General features: G+C 39.7%; 1 protein-coding gene across 11 annotated transcripts in view; it reads right to left on the bottom strand.

Annotated features, from left to right (window-relative positions):
- The window catches only part of TNIP3 (TNFAIP3 interacting protein 3), a 70,038-nt gene that overhangs the window by 26,036 nt on the left and 23,614 nt on the right, over positions 1 to 20,388 (bottom strand). For 8 of the 11 annotated variants that reach the window (XM_082759150.1, XM_082759147.1, XM_082759151.1 and 5 more), the window contains 4 exons: positions 14,533 to 14,668; positions 3,828 to 3,914; positions 2,164 to 2,253; positions 989 to 1,054 (listed from right to left, as the gene is read on the bottom strand). In XM_082759150.1, the coding sequence (XP_082615276.1) occupies positions 989 to 1,054; positions 2,164 to 2,253; positions 3,828 to 3,914; positions 14,533 to 14,668 (379 nt within the window). The remainder of the gene's footprint in view (positions 1 to 988; positions 1,055 to 2,163; positions 2,254 to 3,827; positions 3,915 to 14,532; positions 14,669 to 20,388) is intronic. The other 3 variants (XM_082759152.1, XM_082759146.1, XM_082759153.1) reach the window with 1 other exon arrangement.

Genomic DNA, 20,388 nt, shown 5'->3' with positions numbered 1-20,388 from the left:
TCCCATATTAAATGAGGAAGAGACATTTGAATTCTCTTTGCACAAAAAAGTCAAGGAAGAAATGATCCAGATCTCAGTAAAACTTACTGGAAAATATTAGAGAAAATTTTCCTGATAAGCACATGAGGTCACTTGGCAAACTTCCTTTTCATAGAAGGAAATAAGAGAAGTGTCAGTTTATGAACCAACTTAATTTTTAGAATACCGAGAAATATTTTAAGCAGCTAGCTTTGCTAGGCAGTTGATTATAATGTCTGCAGCTAATATGCCACAGAGCTGCAAGCAAGGAATGAAAGCTATGACAATGGCATCTTGTCAAAAATAAATAAAAATATAAATAGATAAGTATTTATTTACCATTTACTTTTTATATTATGAATATTTTAATATATAATTAATATTTTTGTACAAAGCAGTTTCTCAAAGGTAAAAAGTCTCTCTTCTTACAGAAGGTGGCATTCATGGAAGATTTACCTGAGCGCTCCCCCATTACAGGGAGCCCTGGTGACTTTCTAGGCTTCCTAAACCAGAGTGAAATTTACCACAAAAGACGGGACAAGAACCAATAGACATGCGACAAAGTGAGTCTGTGGCTGGACACACCAGACACTGCAGGATAATTTTCAGGTCATTCTGCTCTGAAGTGTGACCTTGTGGAAGGCATGAACACCTCTGCTGTCATGTCCACCCATGGTTCCCTACTAATTTAGACAAAGCTTGCTTGTCTGTTCTCTTGTTATTTGTCTCACTGAAGATTGCAAATACATAAGCTTCACTTTTATGTAATGTGATTTTATTTTATTTAGGTATTTTACCTCTGTAAGCGAAAGACAAAATACAAAGTAAATATGATGATGGTGCCCACATGCCCACTCAAAGATACTACTACTGCAGCTACAGCTGGTTGATTTTTAAGCACAGATTTAAGCAGCAGCAAATAGTTCATATTCAATGTTCATATTCCAATAGAAGCAGTTAATATTGTTACCTGTTCTTCATAAAGTTGTTTCATAGCTCTAAACTGATGATCCCATTGTTTGTTCACCTCTAGAAGCTGTAATTATCAGGAAGAAACAGTAAGTAACCCTCATTTCAACAATGTCGATATATGAGACCTATTCTCTAGCTATGAGTGTTCACAACCTCTTTGTTATCTGGACAGTCCATTTCAAGAAAAAGTAAACATGAAATCCAGTGAGCTTTATGGCTCATCTGCCATTTCTTTGTTATTTCAACTAAGGCAGATGAATGTTCAGGAAGTAACATTCAGGAAAGATGCAAATAGAAAATAAACTATAGGTGAATCATTTGCAACACTGTACAAATCCCAAACTGCAATTCCCAAATGGCTAAGGACAATTTTGTTAATTTGCTTTCAGTTACATAAGCATGTTTGCAGTTAGAAGGTCATCAGCTTCAAAACAGTGAATTGAAGATGCCTATCAACCGCAATTACAGCTGGGTGCAAACCCTGCTTGCCTTTTTCAGTACTACTAAACTGAGCAAACGTATGCATGCAAAACAGGGAAGATTGGCAAACACCTTGCATAAAATTGGTATGAGTGAAGTCAATGTGTGTGCATTTTTATTGGAGAAGGCCAAATAGGTTTCCCAGAAGTACTTTGATTTGTAGGATGCATGTTGACTCTTTAGAATGCTCAGAAATAGAATAGTTTCCAGTTTGCTGCTACCTGTGGTAACACTCCAGTTGCTACTACTCACAGTTATTCCTTAGGCTTTACCACAGTGATCATTATGAAAGTTTGCCATTTTCGACATATAAATCTCCACTCTTCTGGATTTATAACCGTGTTACAATATTTGGTCAATGTTTGTTTTTAGGAACAGTTCTCCAAATTTAACTGCCTAGATATAGGAACTATAGGAACTAATTTAAACACAAGTTTAAGTGTCTGCATGCATCAGGCTATGAAGAAATGAGAAGTGGAAATTCTCCAGATAGAAATTTCCTCAAAAGAGTGGGGGATGAGATTTCCAGAGAAGAAACAGAGCTCTTGCTGCAGTGCCTGATGAAACCAATTGCTGCTTAAATACAGTGTAAGTAACATTCTATGATTTCCTGCCATGGAAATGTTACTGAATTTGTAATGTCTACCTTAGGTTATAGCTGTAAAGATTAAGGGTAGGTAAACTTAAGATTACCTCTCGTCTCTGTCTTTCCAGTGAGAGAATCTGTTGTTCCAGAGAATTGGCTAATACAGTCTTCTTTTTGGTCAGTAGTACGTGCTTTGACTAGATGAAAAAAAAAAGTTCAAAAATGAATACTTCCAGCATCCCCTCTTCAAGTCATGATTATCATATAAAACTCCCATCCACCCTGCCACCAGCAATGTAAAGAAAGTGACACAGCAACATTTTCTTACAGTGTATTTGCCATCGGTATCTTAACACCTGCTGACAGCAGATTCTGAAGCGTACATCTGCTTTAACCCTGGTTAGCCTGTGTTTCAGAGCCATTATGCAAATGGGTGGCGACATAAACAAAATTAGGTCTCATTGCACCATCTGAGGTATAGAACACAAAATAGGCTAACAAAAAATAGGCTTTTAATTATCTTACAGATGGTAATACAACCAAATAGTAAAAGCCACAAAAGTTAAGCATAAGTTAAAGTGGGAGTAAGTAATTCCCTTCGTTTACAAGAACTAGAATAATTAGTAGTTTTGCGCCCGGTAAGTGTTTGCAGGCCTGCAGCAATAATCTTTAGCACAATGGGTTCAAAACAAGCAATACAGAAAATGAATAGGCTATTTGGAGCAATTAGGAAAACCGGTCCAATCTGCAATTGTTTGATTTAACTTGGAGTTTTGTCCATGAAGGACAAAAGCAGCTAAGCCCTCGTTCTTGTAACGGCAATGACAAATATCATAATTTCCCAGAAGTTTCCATGAGTTCTCATGAATACAAACATGTGATATACATATATATATATATATATATATAAAGAGAACTGGCTTGGATAAAAAACACACATTCATAAAAATCCATTTGGATCCATATGTGGTCAGGGATATTTTTTTCTCCCTAATCTGAATTCTAACCAATACATGAGAAAATGGGGAATAAAAGGGTGAGCACCTCTAATGTCTTATGACTCCTGAAATTAATTTATTTTCTTCAAGTAGAGAATTTAATGCCAACAATAATGAAGAAGATCACAGAATATTTCTACTGTGTCTTTTCATATGCATAAACCCCGGCCACATATTCACCCCCAACCAGTCCGGCAAAGCTCTAATGTTGGAGCACTCGATTTCCATGTCAGAAAACAATCCCTCTTCCTGTAGAAGTTCATCAACATGTTTAAATTAAAGTATCTGAAAAAATTACATGGTAGTCAGTGGAATTACTCGTGTTCAGGATCTGGGCCTTAGGCATATATTTAGGAGCACAAAGAGTCTATTAAAATCAATATGACAACTCGCAAATCTAAACGTTACAAATACGTTCAGCAAATTGGTTTGAATTCTGCTCAAAGTTGCTGGATCACTAAAACGAACCACTTTCTACCTTTTGTGTAATAACAAATCAAAGTGACTAGATTACTTTTGGGGGGAGGAAAAAGAGAAGAAAAAAAAAAAAAGAAGATTTTATTTCTAAGAATTTCATATCTAAAAATTTGATATCTAAAAATATGTAACATTTCCTTCTACTTTTAAGCAGAATAAATCATTCAGATGATTCTACTGGAACACAAAAATGAGCCTATAACTGTCTGTCTATAAAGTGGCCTGTACCTGCACCAGGTGAAGCCATGCCTGCTACACAAACAGCACATCAGAGGAGAGCCAAAACATTCACTTACTTCGAGCAGGTCTGCTGGAGCTTCCATTTCACTCACATCTGCCCACGTGCATCCAAGACGGCCTTGAGCATTTGTTTCACTGCGGGTCTTCGAAAGAGAGAGCAATGAAACAGGTATTTTACATCCCTTAAAGGAGTGGAGGGAAATGCACAAAGACACAGAAGATACACAAGCACTGCCCGTGAAAGCAGCAGAGACTAAAACCTAGGTGGTGGAATTCTGATTTTAACCTTTTCCTCCTTCCTAGCTGGGGCTTCCCAGAATGGTTCAAGCACACTGCCTATGACTAATACACCAGGCAAGGCAGCACTCTGTGTACTCTAGATGCAAATTGCAGTCGACTGGCCAGTTTGCCTCTGAGAGAGGAAGTTGCATGTGTAAGGGAAAGAAGAGTACATTTTTCAGTAAATAAGAGGACAGGGTTTTCTATCCCTGTTTCCAGTTGTAGCAAAGCATTTATGTAAGTATGACAAGTATTAAGTGACAGTAAGATAGCGTGAACTGCCACGACAGAAAAAGTTAGTGTAGTGAGTCATGCCCCGAAAGGAGCAATAGATAAGCTATGGTGAAGGGGACACTCCTGCAAAAGCCAGGATGTCTATGGGAACACTGTAACTGGAAAACCAATTTACTTTCCTTGAAGAAGAGCTGCACAAAGATGCAGAATGCCAGATTTTGTTCTTCTCTTAAGGACCTAGTACTTGCCATTCTAGTCACTTACCCTACCTGAGCATGGACCTAGCTTTAAGATGCTCAAGCCTTAATGCTTCAAACTTATGTCTTCGTTCCCCATTTGGAAAAAGAGGCTAAAGTTGCCAAGTTAAATTCATGGGAAAGATTAACAATTAAAAGGCATCCACAGACTTTTCACATCCAAAGTGAAGAGAAAAAAAGAAAAGCATGAAGTATTTCTGCCTTCAGCCTTGGAATTCTGAATAGCGATGGATTGGAGAAGGAAACTTGAAAGAAAAATAATTTTCCTTATTGTGGAAAGATCCCTGGGTCTGAGGTCTTTTTTTCAGTGAGTGCAGAAGTTGTTTACTTGCTCTTCAAGAAACAGAATTAAAGCTAGCTTGTGAAGTTTGACATACATAAATCTTCAGAAAATAACATAAAACTTCAGGAGATCTTTAGACAAACTAAAGTAATCCTGTGAAATGGCGGAATTTAATAGCCACATTCCAGATTGCTGGTTCACAATGTGTGACTAAGCAAATCCTGTTTTGCAAAAAATAAAAGCCCAGTTTGGAAGAAAGCTACTGTTTTAAAATATTTGCACATGAAATATATCCTCCCTACTCTGATGTTCTTCTTAATTGCTCTCTTTTATGGATAGGCTGAAAAACTTGTGGGTTATAAAGAAAGAAGTTTAAAGACAGATTTTATTTTAGTAGAGGCATTTTAGATTCTACACGGGAGGCATTCTACCCATCAAAAAATAAAACGATTCCATCTGTACCTATACCAAAACCAGCCTTTGAGTACATATCCCTTCCAGGTACAGCATTGGTTTAAAGGAAAAAAATATCTAGGTATGGCAGATAATGTAGCAGCAATTCTGGTAATTGCATTTCTTGACATTTCTCCTTTGATTAATGTATGGTGAGGAACACATTAAGTGTCATGCTGCAAAAAAAACCTCTCCATCACCTAGGAAAAATTAAGTGAAACAGTGAGGCCATCCTTTGGAAAATAGGCAGGTGACAAGGCCAACTTCTAATGAATAAACACATCACACTACGTCAGAGAAAGTAGTGATAGTTAAACTGTACAATTGCTGTAGCAGAGAAGAAAGAGAGAGCAATGCATTTTAAAAATGAGACTGAGTATTGTAATGGAGTTATCTAAAGTTTATGTCAAATCAAAGCTTATCCCTAAGGATTTTGAAGCCATGGGCAAAAGTAGGTAACAGCCCTATCATACATATGAGAAAACAGACCAGCCAAGTGTTAAAGGTCATCCAGATGTTAGTGTCAGATCACAGAACAAATGACGTCTCACCCACAACCTGTGGCTGTCACATCCGCTTCTGCAGCATCCATCAGCAGGGTGTCTGCATAATTTGGTGTTCTCACACACTGGAGAATGGAAAACTACTTTCTGGACTGAAGTTACTGCATATGAAGAGTCAAGAGTCAGCTGCTGAAGGAGAGGCACTAGACACAAGTGACAGGAACACTACCTTTCACCTTCTCACAATATCCCACTGCCTCCTCCTATGCCTGCCACAGCCCTGTAGATGATAAAGTCGTGGAAATAGAGTCTGACTTGGTCTGTATAGCACTAACACTGAGCAACTAACTGATTCATTAAAACACAAACAGAAAACATCTGCATTTCACGTCTGCTCTCATGGGCAATGATCCTTACGCCTGGACAACTCCCCTTACTGCAGTTCCTATGGTGAGCACAGTCCCATCCCCATTCCAGCAGCAGCCTAGCTTTTGGGAGAAACAAAGACCAAACTGCTGCATTTACGGTCTGGCCTGCATGGTAAGACCAGCCCTGGTTACTGAGTTCTTTGACACACCACGCTGTGGGGTGCCATGTGAGGTGCAGTCCCCCACAGTAGGGACAGAAGAGCAAACTGGAGACACAGCCCTGCTCATGAGTCCTGACTCCCACCTGAGAGATGTTGGTGCTCAAATCACTCTGCAGAGAGGTTGAGGGTAAGTCCCTGAGATCACACGGCTGTTATCATTGATTAGTTCAAAACCTGGAAAGCTGGGTGGGTACTAGGACCCTAAGTCCTTAATTGTTAATACCTTAATGACCCTGTTAACAACTACTGAGAGTAAATTATTATCTCTTGGACTGGAGGATTTGAAGCTTTCAGAGACTATCATGGGATATTATACCACAGGGCTGTGATCTCAGAGGCTGCAGTAAATTCAACTAATTCTTATTCTTTTGAAGTCCTCTTCTGCCACAACTAATGAAAATATGGCAAATGCTAATATTTTAATATTGTTTTGTGAAAGGTACAGATTTCAGCTGAAGAAGCATCTTGATGAGAGCTGAAATCTCTAAGGATTTTTGACTAATTGCACCCTGCATATTCACATTAAAAACAGTGACAAATCTTCTTGCACCATCTTGCTCTTAGCTATTGCTTTCCACCACAGGGATAGTATTCAATATGACAAAATAGAACTGACATCAATTACTTTTCAGTATGTAGCTAGGCAAACAGCGTTCATACAGATAATGCTAGTGCTCCTTCAGACAGTGCGTAAAGTCAACTGCCTTTTAAGAGATTTATAGGAAATCCATCCAGCTCAAGGGTTAGAACGTGACGCTAAAGAGCAATGGCGCTGTTCAGTTGTGTGAGCAGCTTGGTGGGAGATAGGTATCTTGTTCCCTCCCTCGCAAGTGTTTTTCAGTTTCAGTTAGCACGTAAGAACAGTACTATGCCATGGAAAGAGAAGAGTTTATCTAGAACCTGTAAGAACAGAAGAAAAGCCAATGAGTAGGGAACAAAAATTCAAGCTCTTCAGAAGTGCTGGTCTTCCTCCAGTTATACTTGGGAGAGGTTGAAGTAAAGACGTTGTCTCCCTCTGGAGGGAAGTGATTTTCACCCTCTACTCTGCATTCATGAGACCCCACCTGAAGTACTGTGTTCAGCTCTGGGGCCCCCAGCACAAAAATGGACATAGACCTGTCAGAGAGAGACCAGAAGATGGTCACAAGGATGACTGAAGGGCTGGAGCACCTCTCCTTGTGAAGACGGGTTGAGAAAGCTGGGGTTGTTCAGCTTGGAGAAGAGAAGGCTCCTGGAAGACCTTATAGCAGCCTTCCAGTACCTAACCAGGGCCTACAAGAAATATAGAAAGGGATTCTCTCAGGGATTGTAGTGATAGGACAAGGGGGAATGGCTTTAAACTAAAAGATGGTGTATTTAGATTAGATCTAAGGAGGAAATTTTTCACTCAGGAGGTGGTGAGGCCCTGGCACAGGCTGCCCAGAGAAGCTGTGGATGCCCCATCCCTGGAGGTGTTCAAGGCCAGGCTGGATGGGGCTTTGAGCAACCTGGTCTGGTGGGAAGTGACCCTGCCCATAGCAGCAGGGCTGGAATTAGATGATCTTTAAAGTTCCTTCCAACCCAAGCCATTTTATGATTCTATGACATTCATTTTCTTTTGCTGAGCGAAAGCCACTGAATTTGTTTACCAGTCTACTGCTACACTACTAAGAACAACTTATTTGCATGATAATACTACAGAAATCTGACACATGTATAACACCAACCCTTGAAAGAAAGACTCTTCTGACAGCTATCATATTTTGGAAGAAGAAAAAATATTTTTAATGCATTTATAACAGGTTTGAAGTTGTTGAATCAAATATGCAATTGTAAATTGTTTGGAAAAGTCAATTTCAAGACCAGACAGTACATGCAGTCACAAAGCTAAACATAAGGAGACTGTTTACAAATCCAAGCAATCTTTTAGAATGCTCTTAAAATTTGCCAGCCTGCAAAATATAACCAGACCAGCTAACGACTTAGGAGTAAAATTTGACCTAGCACTACACAGCCACAGAAAGCTCAGAGATGGCAAAAAGACAGCTGAAGAGGGTGTCTGCACTCAAATGGGACTTCAGAGGCAGGCAGGACGCCCTACCACATATGTGCCTGGCATTGGCTTGCAAAGCAGCACTCTAACACTGCAGTAAAGGGTTTACAGGGGGAAATCTAGTCACTTGGATCCTGTGCAATTAAAAAACAGATTTTACTGTGGTGAAATCATTCCTACTTCAGCTATATGCAAAATCAAAATTCACTAAGTGTGATGTTACAGCAGTGACAAACAGGTCAGCAAACGTTACAAATCCCAATCTAATGCTTACATGAATCTTAATTTCCCAGATTATTTCATCTCTTCCTCTCAAGTAAGTCTGTGTCATATCATTTACTGGCCACACTCAAAAATCACCAGAAAACAGGGAAGAGTCTCTGAGTGGAGAAATACAAACTTAGTAAACTCTTACAATATTTCTGCCTCCAACTTCTCCACAAATACATGTAAAACCAAATCATCACCAGCAGTGGATGGCATCAAGTAACTTTTTACAATCTCCCCAAGATACAGTTGCATAGACCTTTATCTAGCCAGGGTTCTTCATACATTTTAGATCACATTTGTATGTGCTCTAAAATATGTGCATATAGGTAATTTGCACTCTTGTGATCTGTTTCTCATCCTTTACTTCTGCTTCCACTCTCTCCCCAGAAAGTAACCTCCTTTGCACATTTCTTTTATCTATCCCAAACAAGAAAACAAAATGTTACTGCTCCTGCTGCTGGGCTGTGACATGTAGCTGTAGCATCAGTCACTACTGAATACAAACCAACTTTTCCTCACCTTTGAGCATAGTTCAAGAAAACAAGGAAAATAAAAGAGAGAACAAGCAGATTTTGCTTTCCAACAGAGCGAGTGCTGTAGTTTGTGAATTGATACAAGAATGATCATTTTCTTTCTTTGGACAGCTGATCAGGTCTGGCTCCTCCTAGAATGGCTGACAGTTTTTCTTCTGCCTATGTGTACTGTAAAAATCCTTTCTTAATGTCCACACAAGCCATTCTTGTCCTTGGCTCACCCTGCTCTATCTCCATTACGACAACAGATCAGAACATGATGAAATATACTAAGAAAACACTATATCGAGCAAACCTCCACCTGCAGGGAGCTTGAGTAAGCCTGAAACCTCCTGTAATGTCAGTGAATCATGATTTAAAACCTTTACATTCTCTGAAATAGCACGAGTTCTTAGTAGGACCTTTACACTTCTTTTTCCAACCCCTCACTCTCCAACACTCAGTTTTCTCTTCCATCCTTCACAATCCTTTTTCTTTTCCTCCCTGTCCAAACCCACATGCAAGCACACAAAACATTATCCTAGGCATTTATGATTTTTGTCCATGCCACAGACAATGGTGACAAAGTTAAACTACTCTTCCAAAATCATCAGGCAGCTCTCATCTTTGCGACAGACAGTGCTCATCTTACCTTCCACTTTTGTTCACAGCTGTCTTATTTTAAAGACCACTGTGAAGGGGAAAACACTTTTATGGCAAGCAGTTGGAGCACACTCGGGGAAGAAAGCTTCAGAAACTTCAGAGCATGGCTGCCAGGGATGGCCGGCAGCAAGCTGGGAGCCAGGATCTCCTGCAGACTGACTGCTGTGAGTAGAAGGAGTAAGCCCACCAGATATCCAGCACAGAAAAAAGTCTTCCCAGGAAGCAAAAGGGACCAGGAAGCACTTGCTGCCCCTTGAACTCACCTAGGTGACTCTCACAAGTAGCAGCACACGACCCCACCTACAAGGGCAGAGTAAGCTTAACTGCCAAGTCTTTTATTAATTTCTACTTGGTTTCTATGAAATTATGTCATTTCTACTAGCAGTGACTTTGAAATTCCTTCCCCTCTTCCTCCTCTCCCTGTTTAAAAATAACAATTATTTGTATTCTAAGAAGATCTGACATTTCTGGGTGTAAAAGGCTTGTAGTCATTTTGGGGATGCTTGCAATGAGATTGAAATCAGAGCCTTGGAACTCTGGCCAGCACTGAATCCTCTCAAAAGCATCAGCACCACCAGAAGTTAGAAGTTCTCATTTTTCAGAGAGTGATGGCTCTTTATTCTGGGAAAGGCTTTTGTTACAGTATTACAAAATAGGCACACACAAGATAACGAAAGCCACTTGTCACTTCTGAAAACTGTCTGTTCGGACACTGCAGTGAAACCAAGAACCAGTAAATTGCTTGCACTAAGTAAAAGCAAATTTTTCCCTGATGATGAGAAAATTGTAAAATCTCTTTTTTTTCTTCCTACCCTATCAAGTATCTGCCTGAAGATTTTTCAAGTTATGCTGTTCAGTTTCAGATTTGTAGAAGCCAGATTTACTCTGAGATGAACCTCAGTAAAAATTTGGTGGCTTTTGGAAAATCTGTTTGCTTACATTTTGGTCAAGCTCTCCTTTTGGCTTTGAAACATTTTCACAAGTGCTCTGAAATCTGTTACTCTGCATTAAACAAAATTGTATAAAATAAAAGCTTCTGGAATAAAACATTTATTATACCAGCAGTGCTTCCTACGTTATCCATTGCTAACCTTTTTCCTGTTGTGGTTCACATGGTAAAATGGTAAAAACTGAGAAATCTTAGTCAAAGAATAACATCAGCTCCTAAACCAGAAAAAGAAACTCTTCCTGTCTCGACCCAGTCCACGTGCTTCACCCAGACAAATGTGTTAAAAAGGGATTTTCCCTTGAACAAGCATGTCAGCCTCAACATTTTGCCTTGTTCAGTTAGTACAAACTCTAACAGGAAAATAACAGTGCAAATTTGAATGTGTTCCTTAATATGTGGGAACCAGATAAAATTAGAGCAAGATGTGGCTTCAGAGTAAGTACACCATCACACAGCTTTCTGTTTCAGGATTTCCTTTATCCATTGCTTTCCTTCATCGCTAATGAGACTAACCACAAGGACATGGCTATTTAAGCGCTTGCAAACTCAGGCCTGAAGATAAAAATCCAATTTCATGATACTCTAATTGGATAACAATTTATACAAGTAGCAAACAGGCTATTTTGAGTTTTACAACATAATCGGTGCAAGAACAGACAGTCCTTTATTTATTTATTTCCTTTCTCTCTTTGCACCCAAAAGAGTTCAAATACTTGGGAGTCTGGTATTCTTGAGCTACCAATTGATCACATAAAATATATAACCTCTGCCAATAATCCTTACTTTACTTTATGTTGACACACTGCTCAATTTAATTGCTGTTCTTCCTTTCCCATCTGATATTTTTTATCATCCCTTCCTTCCCCCAGAACACATCCTTCTTGTGTATAAAATCTTGATTAAGCCATACATATACTGAAAACACTGCATGAGTACTTTTAGTAACATCAGTATTTTGATGCATAATGTTCAGTCTAACTTACTTCAGTTGAATATAATCAGCTTTATATTTAAATTTGAAAGTGAGACGTTGTTTTTATGTTATGAAACACATTTCTTTGATTTCTAATATTAAAACAGCAAGTTGCTTGATTCCTTTGGCCTTGAATTTCCCACTCTAAAAGAGAGAATAAGGAACCCTTTCCCTCCTGAGTCAGATAGGCAGTTTCACAGACTACAGCTTTGCAATCCTTGTTCACGTACACTCCTGCTATACATTGCAGCAGTAAGTAAATGATGTTGCAGAAGAAAAGGGCAATAAGCAAGTAGATATGAATTAGAAATTGTTAATTGCTTTCATCAGTAAAGATTTCATCATGTTTCTCTTTTTCTTTTTTGTCTGTAGCTCTAACAAAAGTAAATGTATTTCGTTATAGTGAGAAGAGCTTACATCAGTGTAAAATACTGATGCCATGCTAATGTCTCACCTCTTTTTTCAGCTTAAAAAGGAAACAGTTTGTTCACCTAGGGAAAGTACATACAAGGACACAGGCACTCGGTCCCTTATATGAGACCAATAGACCTTATGTGGGTGTCAAGGACCCCAGTACACCAAAAGGCTCTTGCAGCCTGCATGGACTTCATTGTTTCCTCATGCATTTTGCTCTCCAGGATCTCCAGGAGCAGGAAAACATAGCATCATGATAAGCCAGAATTAAACTACTACAGATGAAGGAACCATAGAGGGAAGGAAGTGCAGAGAATTAATTCTGTCCATTCTGGTATTCTCTCTCTCAGATATTTGCCTTTAAAACCACAATAAATATTTTTATGGGAAAAAAAAAAAAATATTGGGGAAAAAAAAAAAAAAAAAAAAGAAAGAAAGAAAGTCTAAGGAATTTGTTTACAGATACTTCCAGGTAACAATTTCAAAACTGCTGTGATCTCAGAAGGAAATGTCATTCTACAGCATGCAATTCATACTCCTTATTCCAGGATAAATTACAGAATGAAAATAAAAATGGCTTGCTTGCTCTGCCAAAAAACTTCCTGATAGAGTTCTAACACTATAGTGAGGGATACACTCTTGTTTCATTATCATCTTTTTCCCAATTCCTACATAAAGAATTTAGCACCCATTTTAAGTCTAGATCACCATCTCATTTCACAAACTGACATTTTCTTTTTCCTTTTTTAATACTATTTTAGAGTGTTCATAATTGAAAGGATAATAAATTTGTGTTTTGAAAAATAACATATTTAAAAAAAACGATCTGTCACGTGCACTCCTAGTTTCTTTTACTGAAGTTGCTGGAGCTTATCACAGTTGTCAAGCTGTCATTTGAAGTCCAAGTCAATAAGCACACAAGTGAAAACCTCTTTGACTTAAAAATACAAATAATAAATAGCTAACGTATTCGTAGCATGGAAATATCTTCAACTTTCTTCTCTTATCTACATAAGCAACACACACACACCTTCCAGTGGGAAGTGCTTTAAATACAAAAAGTATTAAAAAAAAAATACAGATGGAATACCACCATGATATTCTGAGGGAAGCACTGAAACACCCTACAGAAGTGGCTGGGACATGTACATCCTTTCTTTTTCTCCCTCACACCTCCAAATCTGTGCCTGCATCTCCTGTCAGAGAGGCTAACATGGGAACTGTGTGTTTCCACAGACCATTTGTAGCTTGCTGTTCTCACCAATAATTTCATAGCTTAATACTAGCCGATTCTACTGTCAGATCTGTCTTCTGCTTCACCTTCTTATTCATCATTGGGGCTGGGAATCCCCATTCCTCCTCCTGGCTTCTCTTTCCCTGCCTCTAAACCCACTAGCCTGACCCTGTGGCATATCCTTAGCTCCTAGCCCTGTGGCTCTGCTCCATTTTTTGCCCTGAGGTCATGAGTCATTTTGGAAATGGCGGTTTACATGTGAAAAGAGCTATGTGTAATTCTGCATTTCATAGAAGAGAGTCATCTCTCCTTTACCGCCTCATCAATTTCCTGTATCACACGGAGGAGCACTGCCTTCAGAGATTTCCTTTTCCTCCTGGTGCAGTAACACAGGCAGGTAAGTGTGTTGTCCCTTCTCACAGGGAGCTGCCATTCACAGCTTCATCACTTCTCTCTTCCCACACCTCTATCTCCTTCCTTTCCCAGATTGCAGAAAAGAAGAATTTCCTTTTCACCTCCTATTGCATGATAAAAAGCAGCTTGCTGTTTCAGAGTAAAGGACCGAAACCTCGAACAAGTTTCTGTCATGCTTATTAAGTGCTGCTTCACTGCAAGCAACACAAACCACCTTGGCAGGTGACTTACAATTCTCCATTTATAATACCACAGAAACACAAGTTTTAAATTGCATTTTTCTCCTTCAGTGCTTGCTTCTTATTTATCTAAATACCATGATAGATCTCCCAAAGATCTATCTTCCTCACATATCTTCACATCCTCCATTAAATCAGAGCTAACAAACACAGCAACCATAAGAAAACGTTATTCCTCTTGGTGTGCACAGTTTTGCACAGCTGGCTACACAGGATGGTACTTTAGATAATCAGCAGTTTTAGTTGACCTTTTAAAACCCTATAAAAAGCATCTTCTCACTTTGTCTTCTTCACAGCAGAAAGTAGTCGTATCAGAAAAATACATTGCAAATTCAGTGTATCATTTTAGAAATTATAAAAAAAAAAAAAAAAAAAAGTCCTGCATAACCAAGTCACACAAGGAAATGTTGCCTGGATGTTCTTCCCTCACAGATAAACAACTGCAAAAGGAGTCTGTGTTTACCTTTAGGGAACACGAAGCTCTCTGATGGTTCGGACTTTCTTGGGCAACAGCTTCAGGGTCCTCATGTGATGTGAAAGTGCTACTCCTCTCTATCAGGTTTCTTATTTCAGCATCAAGCTCTTTACTTTCACACCTGCTTAAAAAGAAATAGCAATATGATGCTTTGCAGAGGAACTAGAAGCGCAAAAAAAGTAAATTTGTCAGCTGTCATCTTAACGTGACAAGACACAGCAGAGCTAGTCCTGCACTGAGCTCTTGCTACCTTCCTTCCTGGTGCATAGCGAGCACTCAAGCAGTCTCACACATGCAATCTGTAAGAGCGTGGTGGCAGAAATCCATTTAAAATATTTAAACAAGCAGTCCTTATCAATTTTACTACCTTGTGTGTAGAAATCCTAGTCAACCCTTCTGGGGATTTTTTGCAGACTTCAATGCACCCTCATCCCCACCCACCCACAGTTTCTAGAATGTTAAAATTCATCGATATCAAAAATGCTATCAATACAGTTAACTTGGTTTTAAACTCCAAAACTAGATGCTCAGTTAATGATTTATTTTTCATTGTACGTTTCATTTTCTGTAATATTTCATAATAGACACCTGACATGTATTTTCATTTTTTTCCCCTGCAAGTTCCTACTAAAAATATTCATACCTTATAAAAATAGGTCTGTTCTGGATACTAAAGAGATATTTGTTTTCTGGGAAAACCATTATCTTTCAGTCTCTGCTAAGGACACTCAGGACTTAAGTCCACTTAGTGGCATGCTCCAAATTTGCAGAAGGAGCTAGCAATTAGGGTTGACTCATTCAATACATCGTAGTTGTGGAATGTGACTTTCAGGAACATAATCAAAACCAAACCACCAAAACCCTAGACCCAACCTAAGTTTTTAAAAAAAAATACTTCTCTCTTTTGGTAATTTAGACTTTTATTTCCAAATCAGCTTAAAACAACTCCAAATATATACAGTATGTGACCAGAAAGCCAACAGCAAGGCTCGGAAGTATTAGCAATCAGGATATGGCAATGTTACATCTCAATTTAGGCAGAAAATACTAAGTCCGTCATTTGAACTACCAAAAAATTGAAAGCAGTTAGAATTTACTGGTTACATTTATCACAGTTCAGACAGACAATCCACAGGGATCGCACTGCAGGTTCTGAGGAAACTGCTGAGAGGCTAATAGCAACATTATCCAATAAACAAACTCATCTATCCTAATCATAAGACTAAATAAATGAAGTGAATTTTGTGCTGAGAGGATAAAATGACGCATTTTATTACACTCGCTATTTACTCATGGAGCCTTTAACAGGAACATACTGCATTAAGCATGGATGCAAAGTCATCTGCAGAGGAACTGCAGCAACATTCCAGCAGCAGGAAACAAGGACAAGGAAGACTCAAAAGGTTGGATTTGATTTGCTGCCCAGGAGCTGGACAAGCTGGAATGGCATTTGCAGAGTTACCGTGAACCCTGCCTGCACCATCAAGCACTGAACCTGAGACAGGATTATGCTGGGCGAGCTGGCAGCAAGTCACTCTCAGTTTTAGTGCCCATCAAGTGTCCTGCCCCTTCAAACTACCTTGTCTATGTGGAGCCACAGCATGAAAGGAAGAGAAGTTTTCATGGCAGGATATTTGCGTGTGTTTTGAGAGCTAGACTTACAAACAGAAAATAGGACTTTTGGCCCTGTGAAAGGTCCTCGTTCACCAGAGCACATCACATGAGTTTTCTTCTATAGAGAAAGATGCTTCCTCGTCCTAAGCTTTTTGTTGTTGTTTGTATTAAACCAACACGTTTGCCAGAGCGAGTTCAAACAAAGCACCCAACCAAAAAGAGCACTGTGTTTTGTCAGACCCCTTTGAAAGGGAATTATGGCCAGCTAGAGGCACGCTGAGCAAGAGAAAGACTTCCTTGGTGCACATTTCCATACGCCTCATGGGCGTGCAGCAGGCTGCAGCTGCTCTGAAAGCCTGCGGTGGTTTCAAAGCCTCCGTGCCGTGGGGGCGGCAGACGAGCCCGGGTGGCACAGGCTCTGCGTGGCAGCTTGTGGGGCTGGGCATGCGAGCAAGGTCTGAGGCTGCTCAGCTTCCCTTTCACTTCTGGTCTGAGGGGATACGCAGGGCTTCAGGCAGTCGCGGGACCAAGGAGCCACACGTCTTTTCAACACAAATACTCACAAAGCAAGAGGAAAACTAGAGAAGGAAAACAAGGGAGCTTGAGAAAGAAAGCCAGCTACCTTATGTCTTTCTGAAAAACTGCAACATCCTGGACAGTTCCACTTGCACTGGTCTTCCTTAACCAAATGTGTGCTGAGCTTCTTGAACAGTAAGTTCTCAGGAAGCAGCAAGACCAACAGCTGAGCTTTGAGGCTTCACTTTTAAGGAGATGCATAATGCCAACTCAGCAACATCAGTAACAACCACCCTTTTCTCTCAGGCCTACTTCCCTGAAAAACAGCAGCTTCAGCTCATTCAGACTCCTGCACCTGACCTAGCATGAGCCCTGCTTTGCCCAACAGATTTGGATATACTCTGCACAGAGAACTGGGGGCTTGAAAAGCTTGGGAAGTTACAGCACAGAAGAAGGCACCTGTGGTGCAGTTTCAGGAAAAGTGCATTAAATGATATTTGCATAGTAAGGGAGAAATTGCTGCAACTGCTCCCTTAGAAGCCCTAAAAATGTGGCAAGAGTAGGGGAGAGGTTAAGTAAAGTGAGGTTACTGAGCAGTATTGAGGGATTTAGGACATAGCTGTTAAAACCACATGCTGATATTTTCAGAGTGAGCTGTCAAAGCTTCAGTTTTTTATCTGCTTGGACAGCCAACCATTGGTGAGAGATAGCAGCTCTTCTCTTCTTTTGCTCCACACACCTCCTGTGTGAGATCAGTACAGCAGCCAACTTAGCTGAGAGAAAAAACTCTTGCCTACAAGTGGCTTCTCATACAGACTATTTTTTGCTCATTGCCCAGGGTTGCAGTCACATGTCCTGCTCCAAAGAGCTTAAATGTACAACACCATCCACCTTCTACCTTTCACTACCTCTCCACTGCAAATCACCATCCTTAACTGCTGGCACAACCCACACACCTGGCTGCGTCAAAGTAGTCAGCTCAAACCCTTTAAAGTGAAATAAAGCAGCTTAGAGTAAAACAACTGCTCAAGAGAAAGGAGCAGTTCCTAGGTGCAGCTCTGAAGAAAGTAAAAGACGAGCAGCAATCTCTGGCAGGAGTGCAGTTGCGAGCACCAAGGCAGGCTGCACTCATCTCTGCTGCTGGTTCAGCCACAGCGAGAGGAGGTGTCTGACCACAGCCTCCTGAGATCAGAGCATGAATCAAGCTGGGAAATCCCCCGTAAAGATGGTGGGAGGGCTTTAAGTATTTCTTTGCAGCCAGGAAGTGTTCATTGCTCTTCTCCCTGCAGTTTGTCTTACTTCAGGCTGTACCTGGTATTCACCTTGGGCTCTTCCCTTTCTGTCTATGTTCTTCCCAGGCTTAACAGTATCTGGGCAAGAGAAGGAGCAAGAACCAGTAATGCCAGTAAAAAAGAAAAAGGAAAAAAAAAAAGGAAGAGAACCACAAAAGACTCCAACCCCTACAAACGGATTGGTGCTCTGTAATATCCACGTGCTTCAACATTGTCATGAAAGTCAGAAAAATATTTTGTTGGCTAGGTTCCTCAGGGCTTTAGACTGAGGTGTTTTGATCATATTTTAAAAGAGTATTAGCCACTTTGATATTTAGAAGGGTACATTTATTGTGAGGTATGTAAAATGTTAATCATATCTGTAGTACAGTTCCATTTTACAGACGGTACATTCAGAGCACACAGATATCTGAGTGCTTGAATACCTTTGTGATAACAGCGATTAGGAGCTACCACAGAAGACAATTCTCGATGATTACCTGAGCTTCCCCTGGTGAGCTCTAGAGGGCACACAGCATTTAACTTCCACAGAAAGCAAGTCTTCCAGAACTACTTTTGGTTTTGTGAAGTTCACAGACGTGTTTCTGCACCATTACCATCCTTATTATGTTGCATCATTGCCAACATTTTCTAAAATTGGGTATTTTGGTTTTCACTAATTATGCTTTTTTAAGGAAAGCAAAAAAAAAAAAATAACCTTTTGGAAAAGTCATTAAACTGAAACCCAGTCAAACTTTAGAGATGCATGCTTTGTAAAATCTATCATTAGAGAATATTAAAAAATAAAAAAATAAAAAAAAATCGTGCACTGATATGGGGCAAAGTATATCCCTTCTATGTGTAAAAACTTTCTTAAGTATAAAAATAGGAAGAAATAAAAAATACACAATATCCTATTTACACATTGTACTACAATTAAAGCAGAAGCCAATTAAAAATTTAGAATATTAACGCTTTGTAAATTTTGACTGACTTCCTCAGTTTCCTCTGCTGGGATAATTAAAACATTTGACATGGAAGCAGCACCTACAGATGTAACAAAGGCAGCTGGTTGCTCAATGTAAATTTTAGCAGTTTGCAGGAAAAGGAGAGAGCATATCTATGCTCATAATTTCCATATCATACATGAAAAGTAGTAGTCAACATCATTCTACCTGTGTCCTCCAAGAATAAAAAATTCCTTAGGTCTGTTCTCTTCCTTTTGAAAATTGCCATTCAGGATTTCACTGTTTGAGATCAGCTGTGCATCAGATTAAAGATATTTTCATTTCCCCTTTGTATTCACCTTGCTGCCGTTAAAGCATTTTACTCTTTTTGCTCTATGATACATCTTCATGCTATTTTAATTCCTAGGCTTTAACAGCTTTTTGTGGTTAATTATTTATAAATGGTTGCATACTTTTTATAGCAACTCAGTGTCTCAGCTGGGAGCCAGAATAAAAGTGTGACCAGCATATGCTTTGTACATGACTGGAACTAAAATTCCCATGTAGATCAATGTCACGCAGTTAAAAAATAAATAAATAAATAAATAAACATGCTATTCTGTCCTCAGAGGGCTATGCTATGAAGCCGTGGTTATACGTGCACAGCGAGTTTTATTAAATTATGCATTTAACAGCCAAAGCAAAAACCTATCTTTGGCCCAAAAGTATCACTAAAGCCGGAGCATGTTATGGCACCAGAGAAGAAACTTGAGATGTGGAAACCAACAGCTCCCAGCAGAGCCAAGGGCACTTTGCAATCAGGCTTCTCCGCATCAAGAGAAGAAGCATGAGGCAGAACAACTCCATGATAACACACGTTTCCATTACAGAGCAGCAGCCATTTCCAGGCCTGCTCCACGGTCTTTTGATGAGCCACACGCTTTGGGCTTGCCACAGCGTAGATTCATGGCCAAGAAATATCTGCTTATCAACCAGTTGGGTAGGAGCCCTGCGCAGAGTCCCAGCGCTGCTGTCGATACCGTTTGTGAGCTCTTGGCTCTCCCTGCATTTCACTGTGAACCAGCAACAGCGGGCACACCTACAGCGTGTCTCAATGCATCTACTGCCAAATGCTAATTTAGTACTGAATGCATATAACTACTTGAAATAATAATTTCAAGGCTGGTTGCTGGACTCATTCACCTGTGATTGGTGAAAGCACAAATATACACCATAAACAATCGTGGAAAAAGGTTTTAAGCCAGGATTTACAGCCAGATGCCAACACCATGGAGTCATATTTTGACGGGAAATGAATTCCAGAATCTAGGAGTTAAACACATACTTCATCCCCTTGGGTGGGCATTTTGGACCTCAGATTTTTGCTTCACTAAGCCTAAAGAGCAGATTAATAGAAGGGTGTAAATTTCTGCATTTGAATTAAGGAGAACAAACTGGTTCGGATAAATTAAAACATCATTCCCTCCAGCAAAGAA

Source organism: Aythya marila (assembly GCF_965140915.1).
Source record: "Aythya marila genome assembly, chromosome: 4".
NCBI lineage: Eukaryota > Metazoa > Chordata > Aves > Anseriformes > Anatidae > Aythya > Aythya marila.
This window is presented reverse-complemented; position numbering and strand designations above follow the sequence as displayed.